Below are 15,993 nucleotides of genomic sequence, written 5' to 3'. Positions count from 1 at the left end.
TGCTCAGTGATCAATCTTTAGAGTTCTGCCTGTGTCAATTTCAGTGCAGTGATCGTAGTGCCAAGAAAAATCAGGACTCAGTGAATGGAATGTTTAGCATCTATTCATATCAGACTGCCAAGTGGGTTGCTGGAAAACAACACAGGATCATAGAAACCTTCATTATACGTATAGCCTCTGCCTCTGCCCTCATGGGTGGTGTTGGTTGAAATGGCTCATGTCTGGATTGTGAACGAGGACATCCAAGAATATGGTACTAGTAGTACTCATAGCCTGGAACCAATCCATACCAATTAATACCAACAGCAGGATTCCCTCACGTTTGAAAGGAAAGCTAGATAAACACAGCATAAAATACATACATTTATGCTTAAAAGGGTCAGCACAGAAATGGAAACAACGCTTAAAGAACCAGATAGACCCAGACCTAGATCCCCAGATCAGGTTAGACAAGCTGCAAAAGAGACCCAGATCGGTGATTGCAGTTCAGATTTACAATATATAGTAATAGTTAACCCAACTAATTAATCAATTTATAGTGTTTTCCCTTTGTTCCACACGAGACAACCAATTCAACACTAAACAACAACAACAGCAAAGCCTCCCAACTTAATGGGGTCGGCTAACCAATTCAACACTAAACATGATCAAAAAACTTCCTGTATACAGTATACACAAGATCAAAAGCAACATACAGAACCTGCTTTTTAGTCCCAAAACACAAGCAAGCGAAACTTTTCTGTCCCTTCATCAATTCTCCAATAACATTTGCAGTTCCCACAATTGCCCCGCCACAAGTTATCTCAGACACTCCTTTCACAGCCTTCAAATGCATGGGTTTGCCAAACACAGTAATGTCAAAAGCAATAATGAACGTAAAAACCTGGGAGATCAGATTTGAGATGTAGAAAGAGGCACACCATGTGTACTGGAACAGCAGAATTTAATAAGCAACAGTAGGTTAGTGAGATATTCTTTCAATTTCTTTGATCACCAAATCCCTTTCCTCTTCGAATTGCTCGTCATCCACACCTACAAGGCATGTGCAAGAAAGAAAACAAGTATTGACGAATGACCCTAGCAAAGCATTTGGAGGAAATCTAAGATAAACTCTGGAATAGAGTGCAGAAGGTATAACAACAACATGCAATATACACGTCAAGACAAGCAGGCTGGAACCTAAAGGATGGTCCTACCATATGCATCCATCAATGCTTCCTGGACTGTCCTAGGTATTAGTTCTCCTACTGCCCAAACATATGCCTAATAAAATGGTTGTGACCATCAAATTAGAAGAAGGCTGGCGTAAGGTAAATTAACAAGTGGGATTCAGAAAGGCGGTGGATCCAGCCTGCTTGCTTCCAAGTATCCTATGCCATCAGTTGAATTTCTCAATGTTCTAGCAGAAGGCTACCTTCAATTACAACAATCTGGAAATTGCTTTACTAATTTCAACAATCTAGAAATAACTTTACCTTTGCCAACAGAAAGATTGCGAAGCAGTTCTAGTAATCTTTCATGGTTTTTGGCCAGGATGATGATAATTTCTTGAGGCTTGTTGGGATTAGCAACAAAGACCTGTAAAACAACAAAAAAAAAAAAATCAACGAGGACCAAAAAAAAACATGATTATGAAACCGGTTCGAAATTGAAACAAATAACCTGTATTTCCATCTCTAGTTTGCCTCCTGGATAGCCAACCCTAAATGGTAAAAAAATCAAAGGGTTCTTGCCACCAATGAGACAATGACAGTCATGGATGATGGACCCTTGCCTGCCTCAAGAGGCATTTGACCATACAGGATTCCAACTTTCAAGGGTTTTCTGCAATCGATGACTAGCTAGTACCAATAAATGGTCCAAATTAATGTAGTGTGCCTGTCACAGCCTCGCAGGCAATATTAATGCACCATGAGAATGAAGACCATGTGAAATTCATTCAGTTAGTTTAACCTTTGGTTCCTATTCGAAATTTGAATCTGCAACTTCATCTAGCTAGTGAGTTCCTCATTGACAACCAACAAAAGTTAACTCAAAAAACATCTAGAGGCATAGCTTGATTCAGGTTAACCTGGTTTTGTCTGGCTTGGGCTGGGTTATGGTTGATTCACAAAATGGTCTTTACCATATAAAGAGATGTTGGGATAGCACTCAAGGATCACACTTTAAAGTTCCATTAGCGTAAATTAACTTGACCAATTTTTTGTAAATTTCTGCCAGATCTGTGTTTTGGTCCTGGGGAACTTCTAAGTGGGGCTAATCAAAGTATATGCACCTCTACAGATACAACAGACAGACTTCTACAGTGTCCATCCTCCATCTCTTAGCATTCCACAAAAGCAAAAGCCAATTCAGGTGAACAAAGAAATGACCAGCATTAGAACAAATTAAGAAAGCACAACACCTTGAAAATATGGAAAGCAGATATCTGTATATTTTTGCTTGAATCCTGCATAAATAACAACTTGTTAGAGCAGAAGAAAATGTAAAGGTAATAAGCAATTCCTGTTTCATTTTTTCAAATGCACATTGAACAATCCATGTGAAGGAGTGATGCAAGACAACATGAAAATTCCATTGGCTCAATAGCTAGAGTAAACAAAAAGACATTGTTCTAAGAAAAGCAATCATCCAGAATACACCTACTTGAAGTCCAGCAGACACAAAGAGAGCAACAAAAAAATAAACAAAACTTCACAGGAGTTAAGTAGACTTCAGTGGGAATAGACTACTTAATTTCAATGCAATAGGCCAACAACAGAGAGGTGAAACACTCTGGTCAATTTCAGAATTTTTAGTACCTTCTTAATACCAGCAAATAGAGATTTAAATAACCCCAACTCCTAATATATAATGGTTTCAACATATTTTCAAAATGACAAAATTACCACGTATCCGGAAAATTATAGAATCTAAATAATAAATTTAAAGAATAAAACATAATGAAACAACTGATGCAAAGCCTAGTTGCATGAATGAGAAGTCATTCACACCAAGTCCACATGGACTGTATGGCGGGGCCCCACGATCAATTTTCTTTATTTTCAAAGCTGGTCCCTCATTGAGGAGCTAGGCACTATTTTCTACGATGTTCAACAGAATATATGGCAGTAAAAGTATTTAGAATATGCACACAGATTTACCAGAATGCAGAAAAATGGACCAACGATGCAAAGTTATAAATGCAGATAAACATTTAGATTTCCCCCCCCCCCCCAAAAAAAAAATAGGCTGCTTTTCTTTTCAACCCATCTCACGCAAATGCAACAGATTACACATTGAAACTTTTCCATACTCAGCCACATTATGATCTCAGTATTGGTACTAATAAACATTAAAATTTCGATTCAGTGGTGAGGCCCCTTCCATGTGAAAGAGGGGACCGGGGGATGATAAATGCAATCATCTTGAACTTTGACAGAATTATATGTCAGTACATCCATCGGACTGCAGGGGCTATGTGAACCACACCAAAGTGTTAATGGCTGGATTAACGCTGGATACAAAAGGTAGTAGTCAGTAACAATGAAGATGATCATTGTTGAGTTATGTAGCCCACAGGGGCATTATGGGTTTCCACGACTCCATCCTAGACCCTTTTCTTCTTACCGCAAACCTCTTAAAACCTTCTCTCTCACTCTCGGCTCTTCTCAACCATTAAGGGCAGCACTATGAGGTGATCTCCTGCAGATCTAGATGCTGCCCTCCATCCTTCCTCATTGCAGATCATGATTGAAGACTACAGGTGCTGACCAGATTCTGTCGGCAGGTCCCCTCCTCCTTTGAAGATCGATTTCTCCAATTTTTGAAGATCGATTATTGCCCCTTTTTTGGAGCTTTTTTCCTGCTGGTTATTGGTCAACATCCATTCCTGGTTGAAGACTGCAGATTTGAATCAAGACAAACTCAGATTCAGCTCTGCGATTTCTTCAAATCAGGTTTTTTACCTAATTTTTTACACAATTAAGTTTTCTTTATTGGCTCATCAGAAGGTGTTGATTTTTGGAGGACATCTTGGCCACTACCAGAGGGAGACTAGATCTAATTTTTAGCCTCTTCTAACGGTTAAATTTGTGAAAATTCTAAAACCCGTCTACCCCACTCTCTTGCCACTATGTCTGATCTCACTACAGCCTTGTCTCCATCAGATGGATCTGTTCGTACTGAGTGCCTTCCTTTCGCTGCCACTACTATCAAGTTAGATGGGGCTAATTACCTGATGTGGTCTCAATCTACTTACCTTACCATTGTTGGTCGCGGCTTTACAGGACATCTTACAGATAATCTTGTCAAACCTGATGAAGAAGGTCCTGCCCACGATCGGTGGCTCTCCCACGATTCCATGGTAATGTCTTATCTTCTTAGTTCTATGCATCCTACTATGGCACCAAGTTACCTTCTCTTGGACACTGCTGCTCAAATATGGAAAGCTGCAAAAGACACTCCCAAGTTGGGAATGATGCTCAAGTATATGAACTACGGAAGAAGAATCATGATACAAAGCAAAATGAATTATTTGTCTCCCAATATTATACAGAGCTTCATAAGTGCTGGCAGGAACTTGATCATTACTCGGATTATCAGCCCATTAATGCCATCGATATTGCTGCCTACCGCAAACATGTTGATAAAATTCGAGTCCATGATTTTTTGGTTGGTCTCAATGTTGAATATGATCAGATTAAAGTCTAGATCAGCACGGATCCTTTTCCTACCTTGGAGCAGTCTTATACATTATAGGTTCATATTGAGGATCGCCTCCGTTCAGCTACGCTGCACCCTGCACTCGCAGACCGATCAGCCTTACATACTGGGTCTGGTTCAACTAATACTACTACTGACACCTCCAAACCTGTTAAGGAGACTATCAAATGTGAACATTGTGGTAAGTTGTGGCATACTAAGGCCACTTGTTGGAAATTACATGGGAAGCCTGCTGATTTTGAAGCCAATCGAAAAAAGGGTGGTAGCAAGGGCCGTGGTCAGCCTAAAGCTAAGGTCAATCAGACTGAAACCATTGCAACACCTCCTACAGACACTGGTCTATCTCTGGAAGAACTTCAAGCTGTCTGTCGGATGTTAAAAGCCTCTGATGCCCAGTCTTCTACACCTGCTGCCACTTCTGGTTCTGTTTCTAACTTTGCCTTGGGTATTTCTATTGGTGGTCATTGTGCATCGGCAGTCTCCAGCCCATGGATCATTGACTCTGGTGCCAATGACCATATGACAGGTTCTTCTACCCTTTTTCATCAATACACTCCTTCATCCGAGAAAGATACTGTCTGAATGGAAAATGGGTCTCTTTCATCTATATCTGGAAAGGGGTCTATTTGTTGCTCCTCTAGTCTTACTCTAAAATCTGTTTTACATGTTCCCTCTGTCTCTACTAATTTATTGACAATTAGTAGTCTTACTAAGGACCTAAACAGCAAAGTAACTTTTTTTCCCTCTCATTGTATCTTCTAGGATCTAGTGACAAGGAAGACGATTGGGGTTGGTAAAGTGCATGGTGGTCTCTACTTGCTTGATGGTGGTTCACAGCCTCCCACTACCGTTTCCTCTCATAGTCATCAGTTACATTCTGTCTCCTCTGACTTATATTAGTGGCATTGTAGGCTAGGACATCCTTCCATTGGGACTTTATCTCATTTGTTTGCCCAGTTAGTTAAAAATTGTAATAAGGATGAGTTTTTTTTTGTGATGCCTGTGTTTTGGCTAAACAGACTCGTTCTATTTATCCTTCATTAAATAAAAGAAGTATTTCTCCCATTCATATTGTTCATATGGATGTATGGGGCCCTGCCCGGAAAGCATCCATTTCTGGTCAAAATGGTTTGTCACGTTTATTGATTGTCATAGCCGTACAACATGGGTGTATATGATGCAGCACAAGAGTGAAGTATTTTGGTGTTTTCAACTTTTCCACAAGTTAATTCAGACTCAATTCAATGCCACCTTGAAAATTCTCCACAGTGACAATGGCAGAGAATACATGGAAGGGTGTATGGTGTATACCGAGGGGGTATATGGGTACTTTACTATGTAATTTTTCCTTTTAGTCATAGTAAGCGTATTGGTGTCATCATTTTCCTCTTTGAGGCTTCTATTATAAATAGAAGCTTGGGTGGTCTAATAGACTAACCAAGCATTTCAGTTCCAAACTCTTTCTCTCATCTTCTAACAAAGGGCAATTTCAAAAATATATGGTTGATCATGGGATTCTTCATCAAACCAGCTGTGTTCATAGTTCGCCGAGCTTCTCAGTTTTTCGAAATCCCGAGACTAGATGGGGGTCGAGTCATAAAAGTACAATATCTCTCCAAGATCTCGGGTCTCAGTCAAGATCTCGGTTTGACATAGGAAAATGCCCATCTAGGTCCTTTATATGAGTGCCAGATCTCGAGATCTTGCTGGAAAACCTTGGTATACAGACACCTATCTATGCCAGGAACCAAGACAGACACTTATTTATGCCTAATATCATTTAAGTAACCATTTACTTAAGATATTATTCATAAATAAGCAAATACCCCCTATTTGAATCCAATAAAAATAGTTAAAAAATCAAATTCCAAAAGGAAAAAAAGTCAACCCCCCAGTTCAAGAACAAAAACTGGATCACAAAGCTTTCCAACAAGTCCAAGATTGCTAAAATCTGATTTATATTGAGGGAGTTATATACCGGTCAAACTTAATTCTGTGTGCGCGAATGCTGTCAAAATCGCTCTGAATGAAAATAGTTTTTTGGACATCAAAACAAATGAATATTTTACCGCACTTTTGGTTTTTAGCAATGTTTAACCATAATAAGATTTATGGAATTTTTAGATTTGAGAACAATCCCAGCATTAGAAAGTTGAAAATTGCACCTACCACCGAAAATATAGTTTTTGTTCTTAAACTGGGGCGTTGACTTTTTTTCCTTTTGGAATTTGATTTTTTAACTATTTTTATTATATTCAAATAGGGGGGTATTTGCTTATTTATGAATAATATAGTAGTATTTCATTTACTTAAATGATATTAGGCATAAAGTGTGTTTGTCCTGTGTCTGTCTTGATTTCTAGCATAAGTGTTTGTCTTGCTTTCCCACTAAGTGAAACTCCTATTTGGACTTTGTTTTTGCAAAATCTGATAGTGTCATTGTGTTTAAATGGCCTAAAATAGGCTGAATACCAAGTTTCAGACCCAAACTAGGTCTAAAACCCACCGAGATGAGGCTTCGAGTCCGAAAAAAAAAAAAGTGCACCAACTCGACGAGATCTCGACTCGACTCGGTTTTTCAAGGGTCCGAGTTGGCACCGAGACCCGAGTTTTCGAACCTTGGCTGTGTTGACATACCTCCTCAAAATGGTGATTCTGGAAGAAAAAACCGCCACCTCCTTAAAATGGCCCGTGCCCTGATGTTTGACTAAAATATCCCTTCCCGGTACTGGAGTGATGTTGTTCTTACCGCTGCTTTGCCTACTCGAGTTCTGGGCTCTCGTGCTCTAGTTGATGTCCTTCAGGGTTCCTCCTCCTTTCTTATTCCTCCCAAAGGTTTTCGGTTGTATTTGATATGCTTGCAATCATCACTCTCATGGGAAGCTAGATCCTCGTGGTGTCAAGTGTATTTTTTTGGGTTATTCTGCAACTCAAAAAGGGTACAAATGTTACCATCCTCCATATTGTTGTGTGCTGGTTTCCATGGACATCGTCTTTCATCAGTCCTTACCATATTATTCGTCGTCACATCTTCAGAGGGAGTTTGACTTAGCTTGTGAAGATGTGCCAGCATTACCTGGTGCCATACCATCTGCTATATCTACTGTACCTGTTGTACCTGTTGCTGTACCTACCACACCACTTGCTACTCCTTCCCTTGTTCCTCTTCAAGGGGAGCAGCTGCCAGATCAAGGGCCTTCTTTGGATACCATTCAAGGGGAGCAGCCTACTCCTGGTTCTGTTAGACTACAGGTTGAAAATATTTAGGGAAGACTTGATCTCCCAAATCTTCGTGTCTTCACTCGAACCCCCAAAAAGCAAGTTGAAACCACGACCACTGCGGCGTCTTTACTCATCCCATCGTCGTCCTTTAAGCCAGAGCCTACTACTTCGTCTAGTAAGAATTCTTCTCTTGAATTACCTATTGTTATCCGTAAAGGTATTCAGGCTTGTACCCAACATCCCATATCTCATGTTATTTCCTATGATTCTCTTTCTCCCTCCTATCATGTTATTGTGTCTTCTCTTTCTTCTGTTTCTATTCCACATTAGTAGCAAGAAGCCTTTGCAGATACAAAATGGAAAGCAGCTATGGTGGAAGAGATGAGAGCCTTAGGAAAAATAATACTTGGGATCTTGTTGTTCTTCCTCCAGGGAAAAAACCAGTTGGATGTAAATGGGTGTTCGTAGTCAAACAGAAGATTAATGGCACAGTTGACAGATACAAGGTAAGACTTGTGTCCAAGGGTTTCACCCAAACTTATGGCATCGACTACTAGGAGACCTTTGCTCCCGTTGTAAAACTGAGTACTGTTCATATTCTATTACCATATGCTGTGAATTTGGGGTGGGATTTGCAGCAGCTTGATGTTAAGAGTGCTTTCCTTCATGGAGAGCTTGAGGAGGAATTCTATATAGAGATTCCTCCAAGATTTTCATCTGAAAAAACTCATGGCAAATTCTGCAAACTGAAGCGTGCATTCTATGGGCTGAAGCAGTCTCCACGGGCTTAGTTTGGTAGATTTCACAAGGCCATGATTTCAGTGGGATACAAACAAAGTAATGTTGATCGTACTCTGTTCATCAAACGGTCTGCTGACAAGGGCACTATTCTCATAGTTTATGTCGATGACATAGTGGTGACAGGGAATGATGGTGCTGAAATATCTCGTTTGAAGAGCTTCCTAGGACGTGAGTTTGAAATAAAAGATTTAGGGAAATTAAGGTATTTTGTTGGGATTGAAGTTGCTCGTTTCTTAAAAGGCATCTTTCTCTCTCAAAGGAAGTCTGTCCTGGATCTTTTATCTGAGACTGGTTTGTTGGGTTGCCATCCCTGTGATATTCCTATGGAAGCTGGTACTAGATTGAAGGATAAAGATGGTGAACCTGTTGACAAAGGCCGTTATCAAAGATTAGTGGGGAAATTAATTTATCTCTCACATACTAGACCAGACATCGCGTTTGCGGTGAGTTTGGTCCCTATTCTACACATATGGTTGTTGTTCTTCGCATTCTTCATTATTTGAAATCAGCTCCAGGAAAAGGGCTTTTGTTATCTTTGCATTATCACCTCCGTATTGAGGCATATACCGATGCTGACTAGGGTGGTTCTCCTGACCGGAAGGCTACTTCAGGTTATTGTATGCTTGTGGGAGGGAACCTTGTCATGTGGTGCAGCAAGAAACAAAATGTTGTGACAAGGTCCAGTGCTAAAGCAGAGTTCCGTGATATGGCACAAAGAATCTTTGAATTGTTGTGGATTCAAGGATTACTTCAAGACCTTGGTGTTGCTCTTCATCTCCCCATGATGTTGTACTGTGATAACAAAACCGCAATTAGTATTGTCCATAATCCAATGCAGCATGATCGTACGAAGCATGTGAAGATCGACAGACACTTCATCAAAGAGAAGCTGGAAAGTGGACAGATTTGTATGCCTTTTGTGAAGACCAATGATCAATTGGCTGATATCTTCACTAAGGGCTTGGGTGGGAAATTATTTCATCCTATTTTGTCCAAGTTGGGAATGTGTGATTACCATGCACCAACTTGAGGGGGAGTGTTGAGTTATGTAGCCCACAGGGGCATTATGGGGGTTTTTTTCCCATAGCCAACTCATTAGTTAGAGTCGGTTATGAGGGGGGTATTTCTGTAATATTTTGTTCTCTTTTATTAAAATAAAGAGGCTTGGTGATCCTATTGATCACTCAACCATTCATTCCTAAAGGTTGCTAACAATCATCTTTAAAGAATTCAGAAGATGAGCATTTTTTTAAATTAAGTGGAAGTAAAGAGCTCGAAACTGAAAAGAATAGATGAAAGTTTTCAAATAGTTGCTTGTACGATAAGAAATATAAACAAAGTAGCAGCACCATGAAGGAGAAACTACTATAGAAGCTGACAGAACCAAAACATCTTTTATGCCAAAAAGGTATTACACTATGTGTAATAATTAATGTGACCTCATAAATTAAGTAAATTCAGACTAATAGAGAATTCCTAGACTTCTAGTCCTGCATAGTTCAAACTTCAAAGAAGATTTATAAACATAGAAATCATAGATATGTCTCTGTTATGAATTGCAAATCTATATCAACAGAGAAAAAGCAGCAGAAATTCCAAAAGAATTTTGTCAAAAAGTGATAGTAGGGAAATAGAATATCAAACTGAAATTAGGGCTTTAGGGATGGCAATGGAATGGGGGTGCACTGCCATGCTCATAATTGTTATGAACCTTACTGGTTTAGGGTAGGGTATATTTGATGCAGGGGTGTTTATTACTTACTCCCAAAGAAAGAAGAAAGGGACAAAGGCCACTTAGCCAGTAGCCACGATTTTAAAACAAGAGGGTCTTTTAATTCTTGTTGGCAATGGGCCTTTACAGCCCATTATGGGCCTATGTCATCAGCCCACATCATGGGCTAGCTTTTAATTGTTTCTTCTTTTTTTTTTTGAAGTAATTTTACCTATTGTAGAGGATTTTCTTCTTAAGTGTCCTTTTCTTTTAAGTTACCCTAATGGCTATGTAAGTGTGATTAGATAGGGTTCTTACATAGCTAGGGACTATTTGTTTTAAATAAACAGCTTGTAATGCTTATTGGCCACCAACATTTTTTAAGAATGAAACTATGACTCTAGCCTTTTTGCCATTGTGATTCTGTGAAAGGAGTTGTTGGAGACTCAATATAGAGTGAGAAATTCTTGGGATTGGAGCGATTATGATATAAGCCTGTTGGTGGAAAATCAAAGGTCACATCCCCTTCTCTATATATACCTTCTCTTAAATAAGTACAAATTCATCGACTGTTACTGGTGATTGTTGAGTTTGATTTAAATTGAGTTTGGAAGAGTTGATCATCAATTTTATTTGCTGTTGGTGATTGCTGTTCACAGTATTGAACCACCAACCAGAAGTTATCGGCACCCCTGTTTTGGGCTTTATTGGCTGAAATGGGCATCAGCCATATAAGAGAATCTGTCCCTTAAATGCTGCCCATATTTTGAGAAATTAAGGACCCTCTTGGAAGTGACCTTCGACCATGGTTTTAGCCAGATCAGATCTGCTGATACAAGAAATCTCTCAAATTTTGGGTTACGGGTTTCAGATTTTTACTGTTCTGACTGTTCACTCAAATCTGTAGAAAGTTGCTGTATTCTGGGTTTGCTTATTCTAACAGTTTATTATCATTGACCAGAATCTGAGTTCCATGGATAAGGTTGACTTTGACCGTATCGTTGGCCTAAATTCTGTTTTAGGGTTTTCTTGAGATCCTGTTAAAGGGTTGTGTAATTTGAACCTAGGGTTCATCCTATCTACCCCTCGCCGCCCCCCCCCCCCCCCTCCACCAATTTGGTATCAGAGATATGGCTACATCAAGCTCTAACACTAAAGAGTCAAGAGAGGATCAGATTTCTATGCAACAACTTGCTGATATGATGAAAAAGTATGTCTGATAGATTGGTATCCTTGGAGCAACATGTTGATAAAATGTCACAATATCAGCCCCTCCAAAGGACCATAGAGATGGCATTACCCAACACCAGCTACATCACAGAATACTAGCCGATATTAGGGAAGGTTGCCAGAGTGAACTACTACACCACAGGCACCACCGGTTACTTTTGAGGATCACGTGAGAACTTATTTTGACAACACTAGTTTTCCTTAAAGATGATTTGATGACTCACAGAAGGTTAAGCTAGAGTTGAAGGAATATAACGGAAAGCTTGATCCACAAGTGTCACCTGATTGGGTGAATGCAATTGATGATTACTTTTGACTGGTACGACATGGCTGAGGCTAGAAAGATCGAGTCAGTCAAGACTAAGTTGGACCAGCAAGGGAATGGTGGAGATTACAAGAAGAAATGATGCAAAATGGAGGCACACCAGTTACTACCCGGCATGATATGAAAGAAGATTTAAAGAGCAAGTATCTCTCACAGCCCTTCGTAAATCGCTAGCATGATCAGTTGAACACACTACGGAAGGGTGCACCATCCGTGGTTGAATACACACATAAGTTTGATGCTCCATTATCACAGACAGAAGTTGAAGAAAACGACACACAACTGATGTCACAGTACAAGCTTGGGTTACGACCACATGTCAGAAGAGCTATGGGTACAGCTAGTGTCCACAATCTTCAAGACTGCTATCAGAAGGCATTGGAAGCAGAAGACCTACTGAAGATTCCCATCAGACCTTATGGAAATCAAGTCGGGGAGTACAGGAGACCACCAACTACTACCGACCACCTCCATATATGAGTATGTAGAATAACACTCCCACTTCAGTTGATAAAGGGAAAGCTCCTATGAATGCAAGTAGCGAAACAAAGTGTTATTACTGCAACAAGTATGGACATTTTGCAAAAAATTGTCCTCAGAAAGCACAGAGTACAAATGCCATGGTTGCTGCCCTTCAAACTAATGAAGACAAAAAGATAAATGATGGGCTTCCCCTAGAGGACGTTACTGAAGAACAGCCAGCCATTGAGGATGATGATGAGATGATGACGTATAAAGTTAACATTGTCAATCACATTATCACAGGGAGAAGGCTGGAGCCAACACTGCATCTTCTACCGTAGCATGGCCAGCGGACCCAGAGTAGCACAAGTAATAGTGGACAGCAGCAATTGTGTGAACGTGGTTTAAAATATCTTCACCCAGAGAGCAAATATTTGAAAAGAAAAGCACCCACAACTTTACATGGTTTCTCTTCTAAATGGAACACCTTAGAAATCAAGCAAAGGTGTTCAGTTACACTCAAATTGGACAATGAAGAAGTCTGGTGTGATGTTATACCTATGTAGTTGACAGACGTTCTTCTTGGTAGGCCCTAAATTTACGACAATGATGTGATGGTTGGAGTCAAGAGGGACCAACATTTACATAGCGTACAAACCTTTAAATATCTCAGCAGAGAAGGCACGACATAATACTAAAGCCAACACTAAGCCTGTGAAGAAGCGAGAAAGGAAGCTGGAGAAAGGAGAGCCCAGTGGAATTAAGCTGTTACACTACCACACTAAGAATTCCTACAAACCAGCAAAGAGACCTCCTTGTCTTGGCCTTGGTCACAAAGGAAGTCACTCCTCCACCTGAGCTAACTTTTCCAAAACCCATTCGGGAATTGTTATCTGATACCAGGAGATGTTAGTGGAGATGAGAGGGGAGAGGTTTGATAGGGAGGATTTTCAGGGGGATTGCAACATCCCAAAGGACAAGGTCTTTGCGTACCATACTCTACAATGAACTGGTATTTGCCTGGGTCGTCTCCAAGGGGACCAACATTGGGGCAACCTGCTTTGTATCGTTGCCAAAGAGGGTCTGGAGCCTTCTTTTTTTTATGCCGAGATCGCCTAGGTTCTTCATCTTCTGATTCATTGCAACAATCTGCACAATCGCAGACATCAAACCATTTGTGTCCTGAGGGGCTTTGGAACTCATAGATAGGTTCACCGGCATTGTCAAAAGCTTTGATGGGCACATGAGGTAGTCGGAGCTTGAGGTCAGTTGGGAAAAATGGGACCATGGTGCTCATGTCCGTAGGTCTGGGAAAAGAGACTGAAATTCTGCCATCTTCAAGCCTCTTATAAGAAGGATTAGTAGCAACCACGGGAGGTGGTGGTGGTGCAGCCTCTTGATTCTGCTCATACGAAGTGATCCAAGATTCAGGAATCAGTTTGACCAGTTCAGTCATGGTAAGAGTTGGTGGGAGGTAAGGCTGAAATGGAGGGGGGCCTTTGTCGCTGAGGGGACCAAGGCTGGTGGCTGTGTGGCCTTGATCTAGCCTTAAACTGAGTCAAATTGCGCTGTTTTTGCTGTAGTTCCTTTAGCATTTCTGAGGGAAATGTGTGGGGCCCATCTGGTGTAGGAGAGACTGGAATCTGGATAGTCCCTGGAAAATCTGGGAAGAATGGAGTATAGGTAGTCATGGCTGGTGTCTGTGTTGGGGGAGGTTTTGGAATTGGGGCTTACAAGGTTTGTTATCTGATTTTGCAGATCTAGTACCTGAGGAGCTTTCAGATGAGTTGCCCTCGATGCGAGACATCCAACATGCAATTGATCTCGTACTAGGGTCAGTGCTGCCAAATCTGCCTGGCTATCGTCTCACTCACAAAGCATACTGATTTGAAACGACAAGTGGACGAGTTACTGAAAAAGGGCTTCATTCAAGAAAGCATGAGCCCGTACGCCATACCAGCCCTCCTCATGCCAAAGAAGGAAAGTTTGTGGCGTATGTGCATCAACAATCGAGCAATCAGCAATATTACAGTGAAGTATAGGTTCTCAATTCCTCGACTAGATAATATGCGAGATATGCTATCCGGTACCTAGATCTTTTTGAAGATCGACTTAGGGAACGGTGGGGGGCCAAGGTAGTGAATTCCCAATTACAATTAAGTTACATCAAGGATCAACTTTAAGACCTTATTTGTTTACGCTTATCATGGATGATTTAACCAGAGACATTCAAGATGAGGTTCCTTGGTGTATGCTTTTTGCTGATGATATTGTTTTGGTGGATGAGACAAAAGCAGGGATTAACGCCAAGTTAGAGTTATGTTGGAAACAAAAGGTTTTAAGCTAAGTAGAACGAAGACGGAGTATTTGGTAACAATAGGACAGATAATGAGATGGTGAAACTTGATGAGAAGGAGATTCAACAAAGTGACTATTTTAGGTATCTTGGCACAATCATAAAATAAAGAAGGCATATAGAAGACGATGTTTCACAGAGAATTAAAATAGGATGGATGAAGTGGAGATGTGTGTCTGGAGTTTTGTGTGATCGGTGTAACAACAACAACAACTACTCAGCCTTATCCCAACTAAATGGGGTCGGCTACATGGACCCTTACAAAACAAAGTAGGGAAAACAGAGGAAAGAAGAATAAAAAAGAAGAAATGAGATAAGAAAAAGTGATAGATAGAAAAATGAAAAATGAGATTAGGAGGAACGGGGCAAGCCCAGAAAATCTCAGCTACCTAGTGTCAACAACGTGGATCCTTGCCCTCCAATAGGCTCTATCTGAGGTCATACTTGGCACAAGACCCAGACTCTGCATGTCATTCTTCACAACCTCATGTATGGTCATTTTAGGCCTGCCCCTAGTTCTTTTAGCTCCATCAATCGGAATCAGGTCACTCCTCCTTACTGGGGCGTCCCCAGGCCTTCGTTGTACATGGCCAAACCACCTCAGACGACATTCTCGGAGCTTGTCCCTGATCGGGGCAACTCCCACATCAGCCCTAATCCTTTCGTTCCTCACTTTATCCTTCCTAGTTTTGCCGCGCATCCATCTTAACATTCTCATCTCTGCAAGACATAGCTTCCCTATATGGCACTTCTTAACTGCCCAACATTCGGCCCCATACATCATAGCAGATCGGACCACAGTACTGTAAAACTTTCCTTTAAGCTTTACTGGAATGTGTCGGCCACACAGTACTCCGGTCGCCCCTATCCACTTCATCCATACCACTCTAATTCTTTGTGAAGCATCATCATATATATCACCTTCTTTGTGTATGATAGACCCCAAATATCTGAAATAGTCACTTGGTGGTAGCTCTCTCTCTTCAATTTTCACTATATGATCATCCATCATAGTGTGACTAAAGTTACACATCATATACTCCGTCTTTGATCTGCTAATCTTAAAGCCACTTGCTTCCAAGGTCGATCTCCACATCTCTAACTTAACGTTAACCCCTGCTTTTGTCTCATCCACCAAAACGATATCATCGGCGAATAGCATACACCATGGTACCTCATCTT

General features: G+C 40.7%; 1 protein-coding gene across 1 annotated transcript in view; it reads right to left on the bottom strand.

The window, feature by feature from the left end:
* Positions 1-802: 802 nt before the first annotated feature.
* Positions 803-15,993, bottom strand: part of LOC122658308 (calcium-binding protein 39-like) — a 37,333-nt gene continuing 22,142 nt past the window's right edge. The window contains exons 9-11 of the mRNA XM_043853229.1: positions 2,405-2,449; positions 1,476-1,578; positions 803-1,032 (exon numbers count right to left, since the gene is read on the bottom strand). Coding sequence (XP_043709164.1) covers positions 962-1,032; positions 1,476-1,578; positions 2,405-2,449 — 219 coding nt within the window. The 3' untranslated portion in view covers positions 803-961. The remainder of the gene's footprint in view (positions 1,033-1,475; positions 1,579-2,404; positions 2,450-15,993) is intronic.

This window comes from Telopea speciosissima, chromosome 4 (genome assembly GCF_018873765.1).
Source record: "Telopea speciosissima isolate NSW1024214 ecotype Mountain lineage chromosome 4, Tspe_v1, whole genome shotgun sequence".
Lineage (NCBI taxonomy): Eukaryota > Viridiplantae > Streptophyta > Magnoliopsida > Proteales > Proteaceae > Telopea > Telopea speciosissima.
This window is presented reverse-complemented; position numbering and strand designations above follow the sequence as displayed.